Source organism: Lonchura striata, chromosome 15 (assembly GCF_046129695.1).
Source record: "Lonchura striata isolate bLonStr1 chromosome 15, bLonStr1.mat, whole genome shotgun sequence".
Taxonomy (NCBI): domain Eukaryota; kingdom Metazoa; phylum Chordata; class Aves; order Passeriformes; family Estrildidae; genus Lonchura; species Lonchura striata.
The window spans coordinates 7,813,598-7,828,163 of record NC_134617.1 but is presented as its reverse complement, the minus strand read 5'-3'; the positions used below and the strand labels follow the sequence as shown (position 1 = coordinate 7,828,163).

At 41.4% G+C, this 14,566-nt stretch overlaps 1 protein-coding gene across 1 annotated transcript; it reads left to right on the top strand.

Annotated features, from left to right (window-relative positions):
• Positions 1 to 11,966: 11,966 nt before the first annotated feature.
• Positions 11,967 to 14,033, top strand: LOC110482750 (neuropeptide Y receptor type 6). Its single transcript, XM_031506018.2, has 2 exons — positions 11,967 to 11,995; positions 12,846 to 14,033. Exon 2 carries the CDS (start codon positions 12,864 to 12,866, stop codon positions 13,980 to 13,982), a length of 1,119 nt encoding a protein of 372 aa, XP_031361878.2. The 5' UTR covers positions 11,967 to 11,995; positions 12,846 to 12,863; the 3' UTR covers positions 13,983 to 14,033.
• Positions 14,034 to 14,566: the final 533 nt, after the last annotated feature.

The following is a 14,566-nucleotide window of genomic DNA, read 5'->3' as shown; positions in this document are numbered from 1 at the left end:
CCGGCGGCGCCCGCCACTCACGCCTAAGGGGCGTGGCTTAGGCCGCGATGGACGTGTGCGGCAACCAATGAAAGGGCGCGACCTCCGCAAAAGTCCCGAGGTTCGCCGGGGACGGACGCGGCGGGCAGCCAATAGGAACGCGGGACGCGTTCGGCGCGCGCCGGGCGGAGGGGCGGGGCAGTACGTCAATGCGCCGGGCCCGCGGCCGGCAGCCAATGGGACGCCGCCCGCGTCCCGGCGCGCGCTCCCTCTCCGTTGGCCCCGCCCCTCGGGGGGCGGGGCGCGCGGGAGCGTTTGAACGGCGGGGACCGTTGGGCGCGCGGGGCTCGGGCCGCCCTCAGAGCGCGGCCCCGGCCCCGGGACGGGAGAGCCCCGGCGAGCCACACCCCGCATCCCGGCCTGCCAGCACTCTGCGCTCTAAAGTTCTCCCTCGCGTTCACGTGGAACTCGCCGTGCTTCTGTTTGTGCCGTTGCCTCGCGCTCCCGTGAAGCGGAGCCCGGCCCGCCCCTTGGCCGCGCCCCGTGGGTACGGACGCTGCCGGCGGCACCCGGCGGGCACGGCCCGGCTGCGGCCCTGGGCTCGGCCCTCGCCCGCCCTCCGCTCCCCGCAGCGATGGCGCTTCCCTCCTTCGTGCCGCCTTCGCCTTGGTAACCGCTCCCAGCGCACGGGATGCGAGGAGCGGCCTCCGGGTGTGACAGAGAAGGTTTAGTTGGATATCAGGGAAGAATTCTTCACCGAAAGCAAGCTGCCAGGTGGAGTCGCATCTCTGGAGGGTTTAAAAGACAGCGCGGATGTCGCGCTTGGGGTCACGGTTCAGCGGTGGCTTTGGCAGTGCCGCAGGAAGGGTTCGAGTCGATCATCTTGAAGGGCTTGTCCAACTTACACATTTTTGTGATTCCTTCTCACTATTCCTGCTACTGTTTCCTCCCCTGCTTTCTCTTTCCAACCCTATCACAGCCTACGCACCCTTAGATCTCTCCTTAGCTCTGAAAATGAGGTATTTTCTCAGCGAAATTATTAGAGCTGTTCAAGAGTGTGCAAGCCCTGTGGAATGACAAATAGTGAGACAATTTTCCTTTTTTTTCCCCTCTTACTTTGATAGTGCATTAAACATTGCTGTCATGAAGACTGCAGCATTACTTTCAACTTAAGTGAATTTTTCATTAGAAAGATTCTTTTTTTGGTCTTACAGTCACTAGGGTTTATGTTAAAATTAAGCGGGAGCTAAGAATGACTGTTGTTCTGCATTAGGCACTGTCAGGATGTAGTTCCACAGTTCCCTGAACTGATCCTGCCTTTTCCCATGTGCCAACCTTGATGCTTCTGCAAACACACAGCATCCACATAAGAGAACTGAGACAGTCATAAATGGTTTTATCATGACAAAGGAACTGGTTTTCAGCTGCCTCAGCTTTCTGAAACATTTTTTGCATGATCTGCTGGTGCTGGCAGGAGGGAGGAAGCAGAACTGCAGCATCCCCCTGATGATGATCAATTGGAAATGCTCCCTTGGAGACACAGACACAAGAAGAACACTGACCGTGCTGGAAGGTTGGTTAACCACAGCCCCAGAGGAACTCCAGAGAGGCTGAACATGCTTTTGTCTCACAGGCTATGATCCTCATTAACCTGTAGCATTGATACTTGCAGTACAGTAATCTGATTTTACTCAGATTGGATTTTTTTATGCTATAGCCAAGTCTATAGTAAGAGTAACTTATTAAATAACTATGTTTGACAATCACAAGGAAAGTTGTCATGGCTTTAGATCCATTTATCTCAATGCATGAACTGACACCATCACTTTATATAGTTTAAGAAAAAGAATATCCCATAATGCCACTGAAATATCTCTGGTTTTAAAATAAACAAACATATCCTACTGTATTAAATAAAAATCTTCCCAGAGGCTGTCTGCAAGCTGCACATAAATTACAGGAAATACAAAACTATTTTGCCTACTAGTTATTGTAAGATCTGTATGGCCCTTCACAAGATAAATTAGTATGTGTCATGTGGAAAATAATCCATGGGAGTTTTGTAGACCTATAGTAATTTAGAGCAAAAAGGATGAAAAATTAAGATGAGCTAATTATGACCTCAACAGATAACAAATCAAAGTTTGTTTACACCACACTTTCTCTCCCTGAAAGCCAGACAAGTAAGCCAAGGAACAGATCAAAGAAAAAAGCTGCAGCTTGCATCACGAGGAGATGAGGGTCCTTAAGGTGTGAATAAATCAGTAGGAAAAATCAGCCACTGACTCAATTCAGGTGTAGCCCAAATTCTTCCTCTTCATTTACACTTCTAGCTGGTTGATTAATGAAAGGAAAACACCTTTAAGACACACATACCCATGTCATGCAGGTGGAAATGTCTCCTCTGAAAATGCACAAAGGCCAAACTGCACTTGGCCCGGTGTCCCCACCTTTCCCAGCTGCTGGAGTGAGCTCGTGTTGTTCATTCACACCTCCGCTCAAAGCCTGCTCTGAGTTCAGTCCCTGCCCTGGCAGGGCTGAGAGCCTGCACACGTCCATGTGCCCTGACACAGCCCCGGGCTCTGGGATGCACATCAGCTTCTCCTGCACACATCCATGTGCCCTGACACAGCCCCAGGCTCTGGGATGCACATCAGCTTCTCCTGCACACATCCTTGTGCCCTGGCACATCCCCGGGCTCTGGGATGCACATCAGCTTCTCCTGCACACGTCCATGTGCCCTGACACAGCCCCGGGCTCTGGGATGCACATCAGCTTCTCCTGCACACGTCCATGTGCCCTGACACAGCCCCAGGCTCTGGGATGCACATCAGCTTCTCCTGCAGCCCCCAGAGACCTTCCTTCCTCCCAGGTCATCCTCGGAGGCTCCAACCGGACCTCTCCAGTCACTGTTGGATTCACGCCTGCTGAGGCACCAGTCACCCGAGCTGTGCAGCAAATCACTTGGCACACACATTCCCAGGAAAGGTGCCTTTCTCTGCTCCTGAAATGAGCTTTTCCTTCAAGCTACATGAGCCAACGAGACACAGGTGCTGCCACAGTGTGAGTGCAGAACCAAAGATGAGTCTCCCGTGTGTGAGATGTAAACCAGAAACACTCCAGCTGCCACAGCAGCTTCCCCACAGAATTTTTAAACTGCTTCTTCCTGTAAACTAGTAAATGCATAATACCATCCTATGGATATAAAAATTCTTAGGAAAGTATAATGCAATAGGAATACACACTTTTCACTTTCCAACAAGGCAATTGCAGCATGACATTTTTTTCAGCTCTACTAGCAACCTATAGAATAAAAAAAAAATCAGCAGCCAAAGTTTCTAAAGTTAGGTGCTTTTTCAGCTCCACCTGTATCATTACCAAAAGAAGATGTGTTTCTCAAATCAGACACATTAGCCAAATAATGCCAATTAAATCAAATATCTTAATGGGACATTTTAATTAGTGCGTTAGGAAGAAGGAAAACCAAATCATGTTCATGCATACACCTTTCTGGTTATTCAGAAGAAATCGTTCTAGCCAGAGTCCACAGGAGGGCATTGCTGCTTAAGAGATTGAAAACCAGAAGTCTGAGCAGTCCCTTTCCAACACGACTTCCTGTGTTACCATATATTCTTAGTAAAAGCTGATGCAAAATAAACTATTAAGGAATTTTTTATATCCATTTTGTCATTCAAGAAACATAACTTTGTCATGCTATTTAATGGGTCCAAACTGCCAAGACTGAAAATTAATAATTAAGTTTTGGAAAAGAGCATGAAGGGCAATGGAAAAACATCATGAATTCAGAAGTAGTTATTAAGTTATAAATGTTTTATCTAAACCCTCATATAAACACAAAGTCATATCTTTTTAACTAGTTTCAACATCTTTAGTTACATCTGTGGCTTCCACTCTTGGCAGGCATCGATTATTTTCTTAAGCAATTTATGTACATCACAATTTTTAATGAGTTTAAGTATTTTTTTGTATAGTACAATGCTCTAGACTTAGATTTAGTTTGACCTTTCAGCAGACAGAAAGCATTTTGAAATTTCATGCGGACTGCTGAATTCTGCATTCACATTGAAAATTGTAATAACATCACCTTAGCTACACACACATTTCACCCAGATTTTTCTAACTGTGAATAGATGGGAACAGTTGGGAATACAAGGGATCCAACTATAATTTCCCACATCACTCTGAGATACACACAGAAGCAAAGATTTTTATTTACATCCTTTCAATGAGATATTATTAGACTTTTGGAAGGCTCAGTCCTACCCAAATCAACACCTCAGGCAGAGTGTAATTGTGTGGTTCATAGGGAGCATGTTGTGTAAAAAAACAGCAGCACCACAAGCATTCCCAGCCTGGCACCTTGCTTTAGTTACAGGTGCAAAAACTTCTGAAAAGGGTACAGCTGTCCTTGAGAGATCTCCTGCTTTTTTGGCCAAAGTTTCTCTTTCACTCTGTTCTGCTGTTTGCACTTTCATCTGCATAAACCTCAAACCTGTGATCTTACTTAGGAGACTTTCATGAACTAGTACTGATCAGGAGAGGGTTTTTTGTTGAAAAAGATTTAAAAATAGTGAGAGGCAACTAGATAGACTTTTACCTCCCTAAAGTCTGAACATAATACTCCTCAGGATAAAAATCTCTACCTTGTGTAAATTCAGATGGGGAATAAAACACGACCCCTCTCTTGTATTTGCTTAATGCAAAAGAAGATAACCTATAGATAAAAAGGTAACAGAATAACCCACAGGTACTATTTCTTCAGTAAGTAGTATCAAAGTTTATCTGTTAAACAAAATCTTCCCTGGGCCCCTTCTAAGGGGAGTTTGCTGAAGAAAGAAACACACCTTTGTGAAGGGTGAAGTGGAAAGCCATCAGAGAATTGAATTTGCATCCTTTTCTTTGGATTTAAGTTACCATTTTTCCTTAAACCCTGCCCTCCCTCCTCTTCCCTCTGAAGTTCAATTTCTCTTTTCCTCTTTCATCTTTACATTCTTCTTTAATAATTCATTATTTCTTTCCTTCTCTTCTCTTCTCTTTTCTAAAATTGTATATAAAAGCTGGCCATAATTTGAAGTGATGGGATGAAAGTAAGGCAGGAAAATACAGTGTTAGAAGTCAAAATTCTTGTGAAGGATCAAAGAATGTAGTGACGCTGTGTCAGATGTGAGAGGGGAGAATTTTCACTGTATCTTAGTCTGAGACAGACCAGAATCCTAAGTTTTGCCTAAGACCTGGAAGGAAGACCTGGAGCCAGCAACAATCTCAGCCATGCTCTGATCTTTTTCACCTGCAAATTTTTCATTAGGTATTTTCCAATTAAATTAAAATCTACTTGATTTTATTTTTTTCCCCTTAGCTATTCCTAGACTCCAACTCTTTCTCATACCACAGAACCTCAGTGGGGTGTGTTTGTGGTGCTTTTGCATGACTGATGTTAAACTTTGTTTGAACACAGCAGGAAGAGCTGAGCTATGAAGCTCAGTAAGTACCAGTCTGAAATTAGCTGAAATTCAAGAAATTTTAAATGAGCTGGTGTGAAGTAAGACTTTCATGACAGGAAATAGCAATCTAGAACTCCTGGTTTTAATCCAGAAAATCAAAATGCTTGTTATAGTTTGAAACATGCTGGAAAATTGAAACAGACTGAGATTAATGGGAAAAACCTTTTGATTATTTAAGTATTGCTTAATTAACAATTAGGACCCTGAAAGATGTCATGCCATGAGAACAGCAGGGTTTGGTGCTTACAGTGTTGTTATGAAAAGACTCTAGAATGAGAAAAAACAAACCAGAGATAAAAATTGTCATATTCCCCCCAAATCTGTGAGCTATTGAAATAATTCATTTTTTGGCAGAGACGACTTTTGGTAAAAGTGATTTGGAGAAGTTCTAGAAAGTTACAAAGAATTGAATAAGGGTTTGGAAAGTGGAATTTATTATAAAATATGAATTTATGCAGTCGCACTCCTATTACAATTACTCACATATCTTATCTCTTTTTCAGTGAGAAAAGTAACTTGGCTGACCCAAAAAAATTAAGATGCTAACCTTCCAGCCAGGGAGTGTATTCATCTCCATCTCAGCTCTATGCCAACTGAATAAGGTTCAGAAATTAGTCAACAGTTCATGGCATGACACAATTTTAAAAATTAATATGTTATTATAAGTAACTCATTTATAGTTATATCAGATTTTTAAACAGTTGACTTTTCATTCTAGGCATGAGCTAATTGAGAATGAAAACTGAGATCAGGCATCAAGGATATTGTAAAGGTGTCCTTTAGAGCTATGCAGTATAATGGAGTGAAACCTAAACTCCAGGTAGTGAACATGAATTATTTTTGTGACAATCATCTCCAATTAGGAAAAAAATTTCTGGGTCATGGAGCAGGACTTCAACTTTTACATGTACATCCATGGAGAAAAAGTCCCAGTGCATACTTAGCTGTTGCTAGTTTGGTTACATTATGAGCTATTTACTGAGAATCCCTTACTGGGCTGTTGATCTCTCCACAGAACAAGAAAATGTGAGGGGAGTGTGTTTTTCCTCCATCACAGCATATTATCTTACTTTCATGGCATTAACCAGCACATCCAACACTAACATGAGATTTCCAGTTATTCTTGTTTACTTTTCTATGCCCCTTTGAAGTGCTATGAAGAACAGGATTTATTAGGAAGCAATAATCCAGGAGAAAGATTTGCAGGTGTTGATTGACAAGAAGTTCAACATGAGCGGGTAAAGTATGTTTGAAATATCTGACTTTGTCCTGGGCTGCATCACCAGCAGTGTGACCAGCAGGATGGTGGAGGTGGTTCTCCCTCCCTCCTGCACTCTTGGGAGACCCCACCTGCAGTGCTGCATCCAGCACTGGGGCTCCCACGTGAGGAGGGGGTGGATCTGCTGGAGCAAGTCCAGATGAGGCCATCAGGGTGCTACAAAGGCTGAGGGAGCTGAGAGTACTCAGCCTGACAAGGGAATAATCCAGGGAGAGCACAGAGTCCTTCCAGTGCCTAAAGGGGCTCCAAGAGACCTGGAGAGGGACTTTGGACAAGGGCCTGGAATGCCATGGTGAGAGTGAGTGGCTTTGTAGTGACAGAGGGCAGAGTCAGGTGGGATTTGGGAATAAATTCTTGACTGTGGGGGTGGTGAGTCATTGGAAAAAATCACCCAGAGAAGCTGTGGCTGCCCCATCTTAGGAAGTGTCCTGGAAGTGACACTGGAAGTGTCCTGGAAGTGACACTGGAAGTGTCCTGGAAGTGACTTCCATTCCTTGGAAGTGTCCAAGGCCGGGTTGGATAGATCTTGGAACAGCCTTATCTAGTGGGAGGTGCCCCTTCCCATTGGAACTGGTTGATCTTTAAGGTCCTTTCCAACCCAAGCCAGTCTGTGATTCCATGACCCTTCAGAGATGTTGCAGGGCTCTGAACCAGCCCTTGGCCAATGTTAAAGAATTTCTTCACATGGGAAGCTGAAAAATTGTAAAGTGCATCTCTACTAAATCTTATTTCTCAAAAAGGAGGCTGCAACAGGCAGAAACAAGGACTACTGCACAGGTACATAGGAGAAACAATTAAGCAAAAATTTAGAGTGATCAACCATCAGCAAAGATTTCTGCTTGCCAAGGAATCATGTAAATGCCAGACAAAAGGTGAACTTAGAGGAGTTAAATGTTATTTTTCACCAACAGGTTGTTGCCAATGCTACACAAGTTATCACAAACATTAAGTTCAAAAACCTATTATGGCACTTCACCTATCACTTAATACTGAGCAATTTAGAAATGACAAGACCATTGATAAAAAGTAAATACAATTCTGCTATCCATTAACCTTTTTTGCAAATAGACACTCCAGCATTTGGCTGAAAAAATACCTTGTGATCCTTCCTCCAGAGCCATGGGTCCCACTTAGTATACATACCTTTGACATCAGGATTAAACACACCAGGAGTAGCTACACCCACAAGCATCTGATGCTGGATGTGATCTAATTCACAACAGGTTGCAACACAATAAAATCCACATGAGGCAGCAGGCTGATGCAACTGTAAAACCAATGGATCATATGTTAAAGAGTCCACTTTTTCCACAAATGAAAGACTGCATACAGAATTATATTAGAAACAGAGGCATGTGTAAATAAGCAAAATGACCTTTGAAATTTAGAAATAGAATAGGAACATATTTTTATTTTATTGACTTATTTACTTCATAAGTAGATATGCATTTTTATGGCCTGTTCTGATGCTTATCACATTGCATGTTCGGGTCCTGATTAACTTCCTGGGGTTACACTACAACCAGCAGCAGAATTTCTAAAGTACTTTGGCAAAGCTTTGTTTTTATAGTAATATTGACGTAATCAAACCCAGCAAGCTCTAGAAATGCTTTAGAAAAATATATTCCCATTGCTTGATTACAGCATTTTTGGTTAAAATATCAGAATTCCCAAACCACAATTAGAATAAAAATCACTGGTTTAAACTAAAGAGAAGGAAGTTTTATGGGGAGGTGTTAAGGCAGTCTTCCTAGTAGTCAATTAGGCACTTGAATACCTAGTCCAAGATCACCACAGATGGTTAAAAAACAGTCTGGACAAACACATCATGAATAGACTCAAATACATGAAAAGCAGGATGTTAGTCTGGCTGGACACAAAGGCTCCCTCCACCCTACATGTATTTTATTTGTATACTATAGCATGACAACCAAATATATTTTTAGATAATTAGTTCTGAATTGCACTTCAGTACAACACCAGTATTGCTCATCCCAAAAATCCTACTGCTTTTTGATAACCATTCTCTTAAAATAACCAGACTGAGATACTGGAGGTTAAGTGGACCCAGGTAAAAATGCTAGAGTTTATATAGCAATTTACTAGATTGCAGGTCCTAAGAAAAGCAGTTCCTTTCCCACTCCATAAAAGTTCATTCTAAATATTTAGTAAGCTGAATGCTTATTTTTATAAACATGTCTCTACAAAACATATGGACTCTTACTGAAAAAACACTAAGAAAATAAAAGCCCCTTTACACTATGAGCTAGTGCAGTGTGCCATGCCTTGCTTTCAGGAATTGTCTTTATCTGAGAAGTATAAGCTAAAATATCGATTTATAATGAAAACCTGATTATCTTAGTTGCAATAAAGCAAATGATACACTTAATAGGATGTGCATGCTCTTTCCAAGCAGCTTATTGTATTGCTGTATCAATTAAGAAAGCAGTATGCCATCTGCAGATGTTTATGTATGAAATCCTGCAAAGGGAAAACATTTGAATTACAGAACAGATTAAATAATCAAAAATTAAATTGCATGATAAGGTGTTTCACAGGGTGGAGGGAAGCAGCACAGTGGAGGAAAATCCATCCCCATGACTACTGGTCCTTCCTCCTCCCTGCTCACTGCTGTTCATCTCCTCTTGGATTCCAGAGCTTGTTTTATTCCTCAGCAGTCTTCCTACAGCCTGGCAGATTCAGTACTGCTGGAAAGTGGGGATCTGTGGTTTGTTACAGACAGAGAAGAAAGGAGAGTTTAAGTGTTGCTTTAGGAGACATGGCTTTGCTCTGGATTCTTTTATACAGAAAGAAGATGTGTTTGCTGGCTCTGAGGGAAAAGAAAAATTGTTAAATCAGTGTGGATATGACTTGAATTTTTCATCAGGTAAGAAGTCAGAAAATCAATAAAACTATTACAGAAGTTACTGAAATATTTTTTAAAGCAATATTTTATTCTCTATAATCTAGATTTAAATTTGAATGTAAATTTTTCTCTACATTTTAGCTGTGCAATACTTAGGAACTTAATAAACAAGGTTTGTAATTGAAACATTTACTGGTCACCTTGAAAGGACAGGACTGTTCATCTTTAGCATAGGTAAGAAAATATTAGGAAATAAAACCTTTCTAAAACTCATTTTATTTTAGACCTTTCTTTTTCTCATGAATGTTTCAGTAATGATTCTGCAGATAGATGAATGTAACAAGACCAGGGGGTTTATAATATCTTACAGTGTTAAACTCTTACTGTGATAGAGAATCTTTTCCAAAATGCATGGATTAGGGGTTGAAGTAATTAGTACTTTTTGTTAAACACTTCAATTCTGGTGTCAGCTGTAGCTGCAGTCCAAGGATGCTGATTCCAATAACATTTATTTAATAGATTAAAAAAATGCCAGCATGTATTACAATATAGTTCAACATGCTGTAGCAAATACTAGAGTAACTTATTTTTTAATGCTATGAATAATCCTGATCTTTACCAAGACAGGTGAATTTGTTTTATTGCCAAGTAAATGTTTAAATTGCCTTGCAAAAAGATGTGTACTAAAGACTGCAGTCTTTAACTCCCGGAACAAACCAAAGAGTGAAAAGAAATGATACATTTTCCTGAGAAAAGGACAGCGTAGATGGAGAGTGTGCCTAAAACTGATCTAGCAAGTGAACTTATTAGGTCAGTACATGGACTTTTCCCAAACAGAAAATGCCAGAGAAGCCCTACCATCCTGAATTCTTGGGAGAGGACATTCAGAACTTGCTATCAAACTGTGTTGTGCATCCATGGAGAATTAAGCAAGCTTAGCAAATAGTGCATAAAATATTACAAACTTGGCTCAGCCTCATGGCCTTTTGAGTCCCCCACAGCTTCTCCTGCTCACATAAAAAGCAGGGAAGAGCAGAGTTGGTCTTTGAAGGTATCAGATCTGTACCAGCCAGGTGGACACCACAGGCACTGCAGAGAAAGATCATCCCTTGGGGCAAAGCAGCCAGGCTTTAGATCCTCACACTTCTGAAGTGCAGGAAATCTCACTTGGGGCAACCACTGCCACTGTTGGTGGTACATCCACCATTCAGTGCCTCTGTCCTTCCAGCACATGCATGCTTGGGTGGGAGAAACCAGCCAGGCAGCGAGTGCTGCTCCAGGGAAAGGTGGGTGCCAGTGCACTCCAGGAATTCGGTGTCCTGAAGGGGCTGCTGCCCAAGCACATCATGGGGCTCTGCAAGGGGCTGGCAGTGGCAGTGCCTCCCTCAGGAGGACAAGAGTTTGTGGAGCCTGGTGGACACACAGTGGGGTACCCAGCTCTTGCTCTTGCCCTGCTGGAGTAGGGACACCTTCAAGGGACTGCAAAATCTATCAGAGCCACCAGACTTCCATAGTTATTACAGCAGGATTGTAGAGTTTTTCATGTCATTCCCCAGTATGGCTTTAACCAAGCCAGGTACATTCTTTAGGGAGACTCTGCAGGGCTTAATGCTACCCCTGACTACAATTTAGGTCATTGTTGGGACATCAGGGCCACACAGAGTCACATATATCTACAGCTACTTCCCACTCCAATATGAGTATGCTGATTAAAAAGGATATTTCAATCAGAGTGAGAGTGGTAGTAGATGCTCTAAAGGTGAGCATGGTGTTTTTTAGAGATTTTTAATAATCCTAATTTGAAGCACCCAAACTTATATCAAACGGAAGTATCAGGATAAAGCAGTCTAGGATATAACTCTGGCTGGAATATTCTTTGAGTGTCTGTGGGAAATCTAGTACAGAATCATAATTACAGTTTAACCCTGAATTTAGTGTTTAATTTTTTACAGACAACCAAATATTTTTTTAAAATCCTTAGTGATTAAATAATGGCAATCATTTCTGTGAAAGGGCTGACAAATCTTCTACACATAAGCAGATTTTTTCTAGTAATAATAGAACATCCACCTATCCCTTCTTGTTGTGTATCCTCTAACTTCCCACTGCTTCTTCATTCTCCTTTCTCCACAGGCTCTCAACACCATTACTAGGGGTGAAGAATGATCTCCTTCCAGCTAGTTTTCCAGTAACTTCACAGGGGAATTAAGGCAAGTTAAAGTTGAGTTTTGAAAGATATAAGTGTAGAACATATACCCATTACCCATTTTAAAATTTTAAAATAACTCTTTTAATACTTAGCTTTTCCTTTCCCAGGTTGGAAACAAACTCTTTCTGGCTAGAAAGCTGGTGAGCCTTTAAATTAACTTTTGCACTCAGTGATAAATTCAAACCTATCAAGATATTATGTTGAACCTAACTCTTCCCATTAATATAAGTTTTAAAACCACAGAACTGTGCTAATATAATTTTTTTTTCTTGACTGAAAGAGGAGTTACTTTCTGTATAACTACAATGTGAGCTTTATTTTGTTTACATTTTTCTCAGGTGAGATTTAGGAAAAAGGACATACTATCTCCAATGCATCAGTAGAACAGGAAACTCCCTTTAGATATCATTCATAGAGGCTTTGAATGCCATTTGAGCTCAAGCACACATAACTTTGATTAATTCAGGAGGATTGAGTGTATTAATTCACATTGCTTTGTAGCTCTAAAGAAAATCTAAGTGTGATGCCTAAGCTAGCAGAGTGATGGCAGGACCCAATTCTTCTTTTCTGGTAATACAAAAGCAACAGATTATCCTCATTGGAATCCACTAAACCTTCTTAAACCTTCAGCAGAGACAGATTTTAGAATACTTTATTCTGAAAATCAAACTTTACCCACAACTGGTAAAGGTGGTTTTGTTTGAAAGTGTCTGTACAAGTTTAGTCAGAGCTGCTATCACAGCTGGTTCTTGTGCATCAGTTATAGATCTGTAGTGTTAGTGCAGAACCTCAGAAAGGTGACATCAACCTCCTTCCACAGAGACACATAAACCCACTAATAACCATGTGCTTTTCCAGTACTGTAATTAATCATGTTAGATTTGCTCAAAACCTTAGGGACACTGACTACAGTGATAGACCCAGAGTACTCACTGCTTTGAAAATCTCCATGCAAAGTATATTCTAAATAATACAAGGTTTTGTCCATAGGTTGGAAGATGCTTCAGGATGGATAAAGCTGTTCGGCATCCCAGCGAAATCCTGAATCAAACTGTCTCTAATATTAGCCTTTTTCAGTTCTTGAACTTTGATACATGCCAGCTTTCCTCCCTTGCAGAATTCTTACTTATTACAGCTTACACATTGGTTACACTAGTGGGGCTTGTTGGAAATCTTTGCTTAATTATGATAATAAAGAGACGGAAAGAAGCTCAAAATGTCACCAACATTTTGATTGCCAACCTCTCTTTATCAGATGTCTTGATTTGTATCATGTGCATTCCTGTCACAGTTGCATATACCTTAATGGACCACTGGATATTTGGGGAAGCAATGTGTAAAATAGGCTCTTTCATACAAAGTCTATCTGTCTCAGTCTCCATTTTCTCACTTGTACTCATTGCTATTGAGAGATACCAGTTAATTGTGAACCCACGGGGCTGGAAGCCTAATATTTCACATGCTTATTGGGGAATTCTTCTTGTCTGGGGGCTTTCCCTCATCATATCCACTCCTTTTTTAGTATTCCACCAAATAACAGATGAACCCTTCAAACATTTGTCTTTCTACAGTGATTTCTACAAGAACAAGGTTGCTTGCATCGAAGCGTGGCCGTCTCTTACAGAGAGACTGATTTTCACCACCAGCCTCCTGGTTTTCCAGTACTGCTTCCCACTGGGGTTTATTTTTGTCTGCTATCTCAGGATATTTGTATGTCTTAGACGGAGACAAAGTAAAATAGACAGGATGAGAGAGAATGAGAACAGGCTGAGTGCAAACAAAAGGATCAATATGATGCTGATATCAATGGTTGTGACCTTTGCAGCTTGCTGGTTGCCTCTCAATATATTCAATGTGGTTTTTGACTGGAACTATGAGGCACTAATGAGCTGTAATCATAACCTGGCATTTACAATCTGCCACCTTGTGGCCATGATCTCAACATGTATCAATCCCATCTTTTATGGATTTCTGAACAGGAACTTCCAGAAGGATTTGGTAGTGTTAGCTCACCACTGCAGATGCTCAGCATCACAAGAGGAATATGAAAATATTGCCCTTTCAAACCTGCAAACAGATGCATCTAAGGGGTCTCTGAAGTTAAATAATCCCCATGCGGATATATAAAATAATCTAACTGCAGCTTCCAAAATTCTGTATTTTGCTGCAGATGGCCTTTTTCTGTTACCACCAAGTTTAGATAAAGTCTGCCATTTAGTTCAGCAAAACCGGGATTATGCTCCCATAGGCATAGTCCTAACAGGTACTTTATGATAGTATTAATGCTGGTAAAACCACTTCCAAAAGCCCTACAGATCAATCATAATAAATTATAAACAGTATTAACATCTTACTTTTTTTCCAATAAAAGTGTTTCCATTTCAGCCATTGATGGGGATGTCCTTCCTAAACACCTGGCTTCCCCCAGGTAAACCCTGAACTCTGTGGTATTCCTAACTTCAGCAGCCTTTCACACAGTTTGCTGGCCTTTTTATTTTCCAGCCCTATACCAATACCGTCCCTGATGAATCTGCAGTTTAGAGGCAGTTCACACTGTAAGAAAGGCCCTTGAAGTTATCCAAGACTCCACCACCTTCCTTTCAGCCCCCTCATGCACTTTGCTTTGGCTTAGTGGCAGTTCAGCCCAGAAATTGTATTTTAACAAGGAAAAAGGCTAGAGCTGGACTTTTTTTTTTATGAACACTAAAACA

Bases quoted from the DNA above. Each gene is read 5' to 3' on its own strand.
- LOC110482750 (XM_031506018.2), top strand. From the start codon at position 12,864: ATGGATAAAGCTGTTCGGCATCCCAGCGAAATCCTGAATCAAACTGTC.